The sequence below is a fragment of the Pinus tabuliformis genome, chromosome X (genome assembly GCF_031772625.1).
Source record: "Pinus tabuliformis cultivar Carrire ecotype Pingquan chromosome X, CPIR1, whole genome shotgun sequence".
Lineage (NCBI taxonomy): Eukaryota > Viridiplantae > Streptophyta > Pinopsida > Pinales > Pinaceae > Pinus > Pinus tabuliformis.
This window is the reverse complement of record NC_142308.1, coordinates 1492213712-1492226257: the sequence shown is the minus strand read 5'-3', so window position 1 is coordinate 1492226257 and position 12546 is coordinate 1492213712. Positions and strand designations below refer to the sequence as shown.

The following is a 12546-nucleotide window of genomic DNA, read 5'->3' as shown; positions in this document are numbered from 1 at the left end:
GATTTAGTTAAATTGACAAATTGCTTTATGTTTGCCTCACTATAGGCTCATTGGATATTTTGCTCATTTATTTTAAAGCCATTTGCTCACTTTAGAAGCAATACTATACTCTTAGCCTCATCCCATTTCATTACTTTAATTTGTTGATCATTGATATATCATTTGCTAAAGCACTTACTTTAAGCAACTTACAATTTTATGTGCATATGAAGCTTATGTTATGTCTTGTACAATCTTGAGAGCAATAATTTAAGTTATCTCATCGTGAGCATATTTCCGTTTACTTGAAGCAATTCCTTTTGCGAAGCACTAATAAACTTACATTTCATTTAGGCATTTTAGCATAATTTGCATTTCTAACTTAATTAACCTCCAAGCATAAGCTTGGTTGATAGACATCACAGGGCAAGTATTTTCTTAGAGAATTCTTCCAACTGATATGAAGTAAGGTAAAGGTGTGTGACCCTGCAGTATGGAGGTGGCTTGTCACCTTGTAGGAACGAAGACACACACTGGCTTGTAAGGCTGAGGGGAAGGGTATCGTTAACGACACATTTGTGTCCTCAGCCCCTCTTCTTTACAGTCACCCCAATTTTTACCCTTTGGAAAGAGTTTAAAAAGAAAATCTCTCACTTAGAATAGGCATTTAGTCTAAAATTAACCAAAATAATCGCTTCTAACCTTAGTAAGTGCATCTCATCTTAACACACTTTACTTTCAAAGTATCTTACGTTAAATTTATTTATATGTTTGTCATGATGAAAATGTCTTGAATTGATGATTTTATTGAAGTATCTCATTGAGCAAGTATAATATCATTTTGTGCAATTAAAGCTTTAGTTTATTTCATCTCATATTGCAAGTTATTTTACATTTCTACTTTACATGCTTTAGAATCCTGAAAGGTTATATTTTGACTTAAAAGCATTTCTATAAGAGCAATTTTATATCTTGCAAGTTGATATCATATTTTCTAACATTCATTTGATTTGCGGGATTACTTGGTGTTTCATTTTGAAACATTTTGTTTTTCTAGCAAGAGTTTATTATTTTGAAGCAATATTGAACGCACTGGCTTTATATGCTCATCATTGATTTATGTGTTGATGGTTATTGAAAATATAATTCACGTCATATTTCTCATCATATTTGTTGAAACTTGCTCATAATCTCAAAGTAATCCAAATGACTTTAACATCTCTTGGAAAACTCACATCATTTTTCACTTCACTTTTCATTTAGGGACCACCCCCCTTAGCTTACCTAGGATAGAACTTAAACGGAGAGAGTTGGGAATAGGTGACAGCCCCATTTATTGAATTTGCCACCAACCACACCTTGTGGGGTTAAGAGCTTTTCTCACTAACTTAGGTGTGTGTGCAAGGCGGCAACAACAGCTGGGTAACAGTCTCTACTTTAATCATGCACCCAGATTCTTTTTTAAAAGGACAGGCAGCATTTCCACTATTAGTGTATCTAACATGCAACATTGAGAGACTGTGAAAAGGGGTGTGGAATGAGATTCCTAGACATCAGTCAGCAGCAGGTGTGCTTCCAGAGGATTCATATAGGAATGCAGATGCAGCTAGAAAAGATGATTCTCTTGGTGGAGCTTCTAGTACGAGTTTGTTTGTTGAATTTGGTCAAATGGTTTTAGCACTTAAGCGTCCAACAGAACGACCCTACATTATGGAAGGGGCAAAACACTCTTCTCTAGTATTTAGTAAAAGGTTGGACATTTTAACAAAAGCTGCTTCTTATGCAGTCTCATTGAAATTTTATAGAAGAATGTCGTACTGTATGTTTAACAGTAATTGATTGTATCAAAGGTATGCTTGAAAAGAGAAAGGCTTCATGTGTACAAAATGCTGCAGAGATTTTCAACTGGGTATGGGTATTGATATTGAACTACCTCCACGTGTTGAAAGTCAGCTTGATTTTTGTGAGTTAACTAAGCTGGGTTTTGAAATTGGACCTCTCTATATCTCATGTTATTTATATCTATTCAGATTGGATAGCTTTTAAAGCTTATCCTCAGCTTGAAGTGCATGTTCATAAAGAAACACCAGTGAAGATTAAGATAGAGAAGGCATCTCGATGCTTCATAAAAGACAGAATGCATCTACAAATTTTAAAAATTCTGTTGGGAGGCAAACTGGATGATTTGCAACGTAGTTTTGAAGCATCCTTACAAGTTGGTTCCAAAAAAAATTGTTTTGCCGAAATGCCTCTAGCAGTCTTATCCGTAGATATGAGTTTTGTGAGGTTGAGTAATGTTGAGCTAGATAACTGCTTGTGTCCTGACTCCTGTTAACACAAATTTCTACATTGTGAAAAGGATAAAAATAACTTCAAAATTCTGCAGTGAAGATTCATGTAACACTCAGCAAAATCTGCCCAATATGCCATGAACAGATTTCCTCTCCATTTGGGTTGGTGCTTGCCAACCTCAGGGGGTGTCCCTAGACTAATATGCACAGTTTTCCCAGTAAAATCTGCAACACAAACACATTAAAACAGCACACAAAAGGGCTTCTTTGATAAGCCATCAAGCTGCCAAAGGGGTTATGAAGATGTTTTGAAAATAGGGGTGGAATTTCCTTCAATGTTAGCTTTAAATCTCTGTGGAGAACCTCCCGATAACATCCCAATAAAATCAGGATATCGCAAGTTTTTCAACTTGCCGATGTTATCGGCCAAGTTTTTCGGGAGTTTTTCAAACTTAAAAACATCACGATTTAATTGATAAACTCGCGATTTTATCGCGATTCAATCCAAAAAATCATCTTTTCTGGGTCGCGTATAAGTGAGCGAAAATCAGCTTTTTTAACTCATTTTGCACTCAATCCTTAACGATTGACCTTGTGAAGAGAGGAGGACTCGATCCTTGATTGGTTAGAGGTGGATCCGCAGGACTCGATCCCTGATTGGTTAGAGGTGGATCCCTGATTTTGTGTAGAATATTGCTTTTACCCATAGAGTTTATTTTCTGAGGATAGTATTTTGCTAGATCTTAAACTAGATGGAATCAGACAATTTATTCTTTAAAAGTTAAGTTCATACTCACTATGATTTTGTCAATTTCTCACCATAGAAAATTATGGTTTAAATTAAGTTATCCAGCATTATAATTCCTTGAAGAGAATATATTGGTGAATTGATGTTATTAGTGCTCCAAGATTCAAGATATGACTTGTCACCGGTGTATTACTTTATTTGCAAATGAAGCAGGAGTACTTGAATATTTTATGTTTTTAATGCAAATGAATTTATTTTCTGTTGGACGTTTCCTATTTTGTTTCTCCTGTTTCCTAACATTTCCCTCTTTCTGAGCATTACCTTATCTTCTGCAGTTTCCTCTGGATATATATTCCATGTTTTCTGCCCTTACCAGGCCCCAGCCATTCCCATTTCCTATTTCTGATTCCTGGGGAAAAGCACAAAATCCAAAAACTTCTGGAAACTATGAAAAAGAATTTAGACATATATGTGTCACCATGAACAATATAACAAGTTAAGCTGCCCTGTATATGCAACCACATGTTAGTTAAAACTTAATCTAGTTAATAGAGTGGTTTCAATAAAGGTAAGAGTCAAGACATTTAAGAAAGGCTTACTGAAGGTAATAAATAATTGCCTCCTAATTTGAACAACTTACCATCTTTAATTACCAAAAGAAAATGTTGCAAAATAAAGAGGAAAATAGCAGATAGGACTTTGATATATCCAACAGCATGGTCACAGCACTTTGGTGATTATGCTCACAAATTAAAGAAGCTTGTTGTATAAATGTTCAGCTAAGGCTCTAGTACATCAACTTGTGCATGAAACTAGAAAAATGAATAATCTTAACTGTTATAAAAGTATACCTTCAGCAATTTATGCACGTTATACATATGATTTGCCATTTTACGATTTCAAGTCTTTATTTTTGTATATCCATGTATTGCATATATTTTAAAGCTTTCAAAACCTTCTTAAATTCTGGAACATATATTTGATATGACAAACATTTGAACTTTTTGAACATATCATATATATTTCAGATTGCTTCTGTGAGATTTTTCACTAAAAATATTTTTTAGCTATAAACAAAAAATAGAATAATCTTGGAATTTGACTTCCACCCAAGAAAAATAATGGGTCTGAACTCTTAACTTATTATCCATGTAAGCTTAATTTATAAAACATGACATCTAAGTATGTTTGATATTTCCACTCACATGGTTTTGTTCCCCATCTTCTGGGGAATTTCAATATCCCTAATTCATTGTGATTCCTTGGTTGATCCCTGTTTCCGCAAAATCTAGCAGGCCTAATGCAAATCCCCACTAGGCAGAACTAGACCTTAGGGCAACAAGAGAAAAGGTTGCCACCATCACCTCAGCAAACTTTTTCCTGCTCTTTAGTGGTATTTGACCACAAGGGAGGCTTCCCTAAAACATCTAAAGGATAATCAACTACTATGGCTTAGGGTGATAGACAAGAAGTCTAATAAATGATATAAAGTACCAGCAAAGCCGAAAGGCCTAGATATTATATGCAAATGTTCAAGTACTTTACTCCTAGACCCAAGATTTGGCTGTTCTGAGTTAGGGTTTTATTGATTTGCAATGATAAGGTGCACAATGTTATATAGTAGCCAAAGAAAAGGCCTTTTTCAGGATGATCAACAAAAAGGGAACACGGCCTTCCAGTAGGCACTAGGATTAGGGTTAGGAAATTGATTTTTATGGCTGAAACTTATGCATAAACAGAAAATAGGGATGACATCAGCCCTAAAAAGGAGGGATTGACCATGTAAAATGCTAGATTTTGCTTTTATGTGATTTGTTGATGCAATTCCTAATTTCTCAGCCACAAACGTCCAACACAAATTCGCCTTTTATGCAAAATTCTGCCCTAAAATGCTAGCGGCTAAACCTAGACATCTAGGGACAAGGTAAAGAAGAAATTTAATAAATCTTATGGATGATAAACACAATAATGATTAGTGCCTTATCCTAAATAGGTTTAATGGAATCTTCTAGGGCTAAAATTGCATGAGAAGGTTTTGATGGAGTAAGGAGCGATGACTAGGGTGTCCCCTTTTAAAACCCTGACTATTTTCCTTGTGAGAGGAGAGATCAAATATAAGGTATGCACAATTAGAGTTTCCTTAGAGCTTTCAAGAAAACAATTTTGCATACTACAATGGAGTAAGATTTCAAAACAAAATTAGCATTTAGTCATGGCACAAAATGGAAACCCTACTAGCATAAATACAATAAGCAAAATATAGAAGATAAAGCATGAAACTTAAAAAATTATCTAGGAAACAATTTTTTCAATCCAAGGAAAATGACTCCACCTAAAGATCCATCTCCAAGAGAATTTTGCACCATAGAAAGATCACATTTTTCCTATGTTGCACGGGTTCCCGCACCCAGGGGTGGGGTTCTCGAACCCGTCCAGGGTTCCCGCACCCAAGTACCAGATTCGGGTACGGGTTCTTCCCAAAAGAACCCAGAAGAACCAGGTTCTTCCATGAAGAACCGGGTTCTTCAAAAAAAAAAATGGGTTCTTTTCCTTTAATGGGTTCTTGGATTCTTGGGTTCTTCGGGTTCTTCGGGTTGGGTTCTTTGGGTTCTTTTAAAGGCTTGCCGGAATGAATGTCACAATTTCTTGCTGTTTCGGATTGTCTGCAACATGAGCCACAACTGTCAGTCCACTTTTATACACTCAATTTGCCTCCTACAGCTGCGGCATAGTCCCTCCAACTTGTTGTTGTCAAACACTGAGCTGTAGGGCTTGATTCGTGCCACTGTTTACACAAAACAGCTCACTGTTCACTAAGGAACAGACCTCGGCCTCCCTATGCAAACTCCTGTACCCAACCGAAGCCCTAAACGGAGATGACAGTGCCACAAACTTACCTCTACTCAGCCCAGACTTGTTAAATTTTTAATTTTTTATACTATATACTATAATATGAGAAGTATACGTTTCAGTGCTTTTAGCCTGAAATAGTTGCAATTAGATTAATAAAACACAGAAAATCTTCATCATTTTTTGCATTAATGAATGGCATTACATAAATGCATTCATACACTGAATATAGCTCTGTGCTATTCTTTACAATATAAACCGTTCAGTGAGAATGTATTTCAACTCAATCATCTACACAACATTCAAGCCAGTTCATTATCTACCCTCTAACAATGGTGTTGCTTGCCCTTGCAATGTAATTTCACCATGGATCAACAAAATCCAATTAAATGGTTCAGAATTTGTTCAGGAAAAAGTAAAACAGTTCATAGTATATATATTTTAATTTTTGAAAAATTGAATCATTACATTAACATATAAATTTGTGGTTTTTTTTTAAGGCTTGTGGCTACATTAAAGTATAAATTATGGCTGTTGGCAGCATATATTTCACTGCTGTCCCACCAAACACACAAGGCAGCCCAATAAAATAAAGTTTAAAATCTTGAGTCTTTGAGAACTCATAATACTTTAGGATTTTTGAGCGTACTCCTGAGTTTGTAGGAAACTTGGCTAGTGTATCTCAGTCAGTTGTGTGTGACAAAATCTGTCCCATATCATGATTCATGTTAATATGTAAACAATGAACAGTTTTTTGGTGATAAATTTTGAAATTTCAATGTCAATCTTGAATGTTCAATGGTGTGCAAGTTTAAATGATTATCATTAAAGTTTTCTTGTTTAAAGTTGAAAAAATATACAAATTCAAATTTCATATTTATTATTAATTATAAATTTATAATTTATAAAATATAATTATTAAAATTTAATATTATTATATTACCCGACGAACCCACACACCCTGTTTCCAAAAATGCCGTCCCCGTCCCCGTTCCCGTCCCCGAACCCACGTTTCCTGGCAACATAGCATTTTTCCCAAGTAGCGAAAAAGGACTAATTTGCACTCTTGCACGAGAGAAGAGTGATAAATGTGTGATGATAAAAATGGAATGAGGAGAGACTTAGCAATATTCCTTTCAACTAATTTACAACTAAATGCCCTAATACAAGTTTGTTCGAGTGTTCAACAAGTGAGAGGTTGCAATCCAACCTCATAATAGCTCAAAAAATAACAAATAATTGCCAAAATAGCCGACATATGTGGCAGAAAAGCTTCCTCCACTATGATGTCATCCTCGAAAGGAGCTCAAAATGTCACAAATAAATGAAAAATAGGCTAATCGGTGCTACACACTCCAAAATGTAGCTCAAAATCCATGGGTATGCATCCAAAAATGCCTACAAACCATGATGTCATCACCAAGATGCCTTATGTCACCCTTCTAAGGGAAATGGAGGTGATGTGGCACTAATATGCTCAAGCGTTGGGGTCCATTAGTGATGTGCAAGCCCTCCCTTGTCATCTCAAGGATAACCATCATCATCTGAGCTACGGAACAAGCAACACCCATCAAACAGTGTCAAAGCTAGCCTTGGGGTGTCCTAGGTCCATCTGGCCACATCTCCAATAAATCCAACATCAAGCCTCACTAGCTCAGAGTTTCAACATCTGGGGGTTCCTCAAAGTACTAAGTATCATGTGGAACCATGATATATCCCAAAGCTTTGCTCTGGGTGGGAAACATTGCATTAACAAGGTCATATTTTCTCTTTGGAATAGGCAAAATGGTCTTTGGAATGCCACTAAGGAGGATAACCATCTCTCAAAAGGTCTTTGTTGCTGTGACAAAAGTCACAAAACCACTTGACAAAAGCCTCTCAAGATCAAGTAAAATCAACAATCATTAGGTACAATAACATAAATGCATCATAGTGGACCACACCTAATGTCATGGGAACAAGAATACTTCACACAAAGTTCACCTTCAAATGTCTAACTAGATCAAGTCCCGTAAAAAAGTTACATCCTTATATTTAGGTATAGTTAGGTCAATAACCCTATTAAGTGTTTGCAACCCCCAAGGGGATAGACATGTCCCAAGTTAGCCCATCAATCCATAGGTGTGTGTGAAAGATGGTGGCTATGGAGTGGGAATGAGTTCAGGGCAAGGTGCCATCACCATGTGACCAACTAATGGAGGTCCTAAGTGTATAGATGTAAGAAGGGAGTAATTGTGGAGGCATGACTTACCCCTTTCCTCAACCCATTTTTCCACCCCTCCAGTGCGGCTTTTACTTCTTTATGATTTTCTTTTATTTGGGTGCATAGCTCGAGCCCACGCATTCTTTTGTGATTTTCCATTACCCCTTAAGGATGAGTCAGTTTATCACCCATTAAGGTCGGGACAATAAAAGAGTTCCTTATATGGATGAAGCATCATGTGCTTGAGGAACTGTGTGATGGCTAATGAGGGGGGTAAAGCTCATGCTAGGCTTTTGCCCATGCACTAAACAAATGTCCCAGCCATGTTTTGCATTTTATCTTTTTCTTTCATTGTGGCTATCTTATGCTTTTATCTTTCTTTTAGCTACGTCAACCACCAAGGCTAAGTTTTCCAGGCCCAGACTCAAGGATGAGGATTAAAGGTACCAACCCAATGACCAATGACCACCAGCCCAAAGAATGGAGATCAGTATGTCCCCAATAGTGTCCTTCCAAAAACCCTAAGGCCTCAGAGGAGGTCTCACTAGACGAGAGTCAAAGACTAACCTCCTAGGTGAAGTGACGGAACAAGAATACAATCAAGATCAGTCAATTATCTAGTTTTCCCCTTGATCCATATTAGTATGCCCATAAGATTAAGTGAAAGCACGAGATTGCAAAAATGTTAAAGTATCATCCAATGGATGACCCACCTCCCTTCAAAAAGGAATGTCAGATGGGAGGGAGAAATCTGAATGGAGCAAGAAGTGGAGGATCCTGGCATCATGCCACGTGTGCTATTCATATAGGGCTGCTGTCTGGCTGCTGTTCAAGGAGGAGAAAAAATTTCTCCTAGGGGTTACCCAATTTTTGGTGGGTAACAATTCCCACTTAATTTCTATTAACTAGCTTTTAGTTATTCACCTGAATTCTTATACTTGTCTATTGGAAAATCCATGTCCACGCTGTAACAGCAAAGTTGTTCTTAATTCAAAAACAGAAACCAACTATGAGTGAGATCATCTTGCAAAATAATGCAAAGCTAATGTCTCAAGAGTCAAAAGCGTAGCCTATCTGGTCAGGACTGATGCTTTTACCTCATGAGGAATTTATTCAAATCCTAAATACGAGATATTGAGCCTACAAGAAGAGCACAAACGTGATTCAAAATGTCCATGGTCTTTGATATTGATCCAGGTGCAAAATCAACATGGATTTGATTTTTGGATGGTACTTAAGTATAAAGAGGTCATCCTTAGAGGCATGAATTGAAAGTTACAACTTTCTCAATAAGAAAACTTAAAAAGACACACAATAAATATAGTGAAGGTCAGGAAGAGTATGATAAAATTTCAAGAGGTCCATTGTTTTTTTTTGCAAAGAATACTGTGATGCATAAGCATGCTCCACAAAATTCAAACTACTTTCTAATTACATCAAATCAGTATAATCCCAAGTTCTATTAAGTTTTAATAACACCCTCAAAAGCATCATAGGTTACAACAATACATATTTTTGAAAAATGCCATGCAATTTCAAGTCGACTAGATGCAATAAATATTCAAAAAAGAGACAGGAAATCAAAGCTTAACAAAAGAATCTATTAAAGATGAACGAAGAAAAAAAATATAGATAATAAGAGAAAATTGAAGGGAGGTGAAACTAGAATGGTCGAACTAAGAAAAGAAAAATTGACTTCAAAAAAATGCATACTGCAATCAATGGCAGGTAAGAAAAATCAGAAGGAAATAGAAATTTGATTTGTGCTAGTTTATCCTTCTATAGCCTAATGACAACACACTAGAATCTGATTTGGTTAGGAATCTTAATGTCCTTGGAAATTTATTTATATTACAGTAATGGAATCACAATTGAAGTAAGAAGCCAAGAACATGTTAGCTAAATATGATGTGTGTGTAAATATGCAAAATTCAAATACACCTACTTGTTAGGTACAAGAACAGACTTACAAAGGGGCAGTGGTGATCCATATCCAGCACACAGGTTTTGCATGAACGACAATGATGTGTCTGTGCTGACTTAGGCTTCTCGCAGAACTGACAAAAGGTATAATCATTGAGACCACCTTTGACCACAACTCCATAGTTACCCCATAATATTTTTGGTGGCTGCCCTGCAGGTGTAAATGATGCCAAACAAAAGTTGACAAGAGTACCAATAGCCAAAATGAAAGTTGAAATGGAATGAAAAACTGAGCTTAAGCTAATGACTGAAAACACCACAGGGTACACAGCCCAAACACCACCACCTGCAGTCAGACAGAAATTTGGATTTGTCAAAAGAATAGAACATCCAAACATGCTATGTTCACATTTCAGAAGCTGTGAGAAAATCACTATTCAAATTAAAGAACCAAACATGAAAACAGGTTTAAGGCAACCAAGATAGAGATAAAAAATGCTTGCAAAATAAAAGCAAACAAAGAGTAAAGACCAAAAGACGCCAATACACAATATGATGTCTGTGTCATCAAAACCTTCGAGAACATACATATTATAGAAAGAATGATACAGAGGACAACGGGAACAAATAAGCGATCTTGAAACGCAGTGCATGCATCAAACCAGTGGTGTCTATGCTGCTTAGACATATTATTTGTAATTGCTCCACACCATCCACACTTATAAACTGGAGCATATGATGGAAGTAAGAGACGCAACCCACATCCCCAGCATACAGTCTCATAACCTTCTTGTGTCTTCAAACTACAATTTTCCTGCAAGATCATCAAAAATCATAGCATATAAACCAAACTAAGATACAAAGAATGGAAATAAAAACAAACTGAAAACACACAAGCTGCCAGAGCCCCATTTACAGTTTAGTGTGTCCTAACAGGTTTATATGTGGTGGTAAATATTTTTGGCTGTGTCCAACAAGGATAACAGTTCCATTTTCAAGGAGTAATAGGCATGTGTACATAGGAAACAACCTCTACAAGGCGGACACTTATTATGGGGCTTGGGTCCCTTATCACCTATGATAATCATAGTCAGGGTTTGGTTTTCTTAGTGCCCTGATTGGAAGCATTTTCAATTTGCGAACTGTGGAGAAGGCTTCTCAACAAGAAATAACTGGAGAATACCTACCTTCCACTAAAAACATTGAGCATAGCATGGCATTCGTGATTTATTCAAAAAAAAAAAAAATATTAACCAGTCCTTGAAGTTATCTATAACTGAGCGCAGCAGCATTACGCTACAATAAGCTAATGTCTAATTAGCAATACCTCTTGCACAATGCTTGTTCGCTCCATATTCTCTCTCACTGGCAAAGCTGTACCCCAGTTAGCGACTGCTTTTGGCCAGCTTTCAGTTGTCTTCAGAAGATGAACAGAATTTGACAAGAACTTTATAATTGTCCCCAAATTAGCCTTGAACTACTACCATATAGTAAGAACTTGACCTGGTTAACCATCCAAAACCAGACAAATCAGGAATGTGTATGATGTTTCAAAACTGTTAGACATAAATACCACTGAAAAAAGGTCCTTTAAATTGTTTGCTATCAGATTGAGTACAAGCTCACATTTAATTAGATGTTTGCATTTAGCCTTATATTTATGCATCATATAAAATATATAACATAAACAATAATAACAATTTTGCCCTGGCATTGTCATGAGTTGAAGATGATAATCAGAGAAAGAAGAAAAAAACCATGACATGCACACAAGAGCAGCCAAAAAATACCAGCAATGCCTAGCTGAAATGTGAAGAGCTTAAAAAGTGATAAGACATTAGAACAGAAAGATGCAATATGTGCATAGCATATGCTGAAAACCAAGAATAAAATCTTGGCAGTTCTAGAAAGAACCTCATTTTCCTTGATATGGGGGATAGGAGTAGATATTACGCCATATCCATCAATGAATGTTAAAGAGAAACCATCCTCTTCAACAGGATACAGAAGCAAGAACCAGACAACCAGAGCTGTAGTAGGCCAACTGAAGAATAATTAAATAATAAACATATATAGAGTGACTTTTGCAACTGAATGTCCTCATAAAGATGTTATATTGAATGTTATTTGTAAAGGGTCGCAACATTCACCCATATTTAGTAGTAATAACAATAAACTATCAAGAATTATTTAACCATTGCTACCTAATTAAATGACATATTACAAGTTCTCCTCTGTTAAGCTTTGTCCTCAAATCATTAGCATAGTAAAGTGGTGTGCTCAAAAAGGACTCAATTACCTAAGATATTCCATTTGTCTAAGTAATTAGTATATTAATTTGAATAGAGGAACTATTGGTCGGTATTATTGCCCCGAGTTGAAGCCAAGACTGTTGGAAGTGGGAGCACAAAGCAGGACGCTGGAGCATGAAGCACTGGCTTTCAAAAGTCTCCAGAAGCAAAGCGTTCTGGGAGTGCATTTTATACAATATATATTTTGATGCATATATATTCACTAAAAGCATGTAGAATGGCAAATTAGTTGCAGAAAAT

At 36.3% G+C, this 12546-nt stretch overlaps 1 protein-coding gene across 4 annotated transcripts in view; it reads right to left on the bottom strand.

Moving 5' to 3' along the window:
• Nucleotides 1–12546, bottom strand: part of LOC149145657 (protein S-acyltransferase 11-like) — a 161182-nt gene that overhangs the window by 63282 nt on the left and 85354 nt on the right. For all 4 annotated transcript variants that reach the window (XM_089448684.1, XM_089448685.1, XM_089448686.1 and 1 more), the window contains 3 exons: nucleotides 11322–11497; nucleotides 10583–10808; nucleotides 10042–10340 (listed from right to left, as the gene is read on the bottom strand). In XM_089448684.1, the coding sequence (XP_089304810.1) occupies nucleotides 10042–10340; nucleotides 10583–10808; nucleotides 11322–11348 (552 nt within the window). In that variant the 5' untranslated portion in view covers nucleotides 11349–11497. The remainder of the gene's footprint in view (nucleotides 1–10041; nucleotides 10341–10582; nucleotides 10809–11321; nucleotides 11498–12546) is intronic.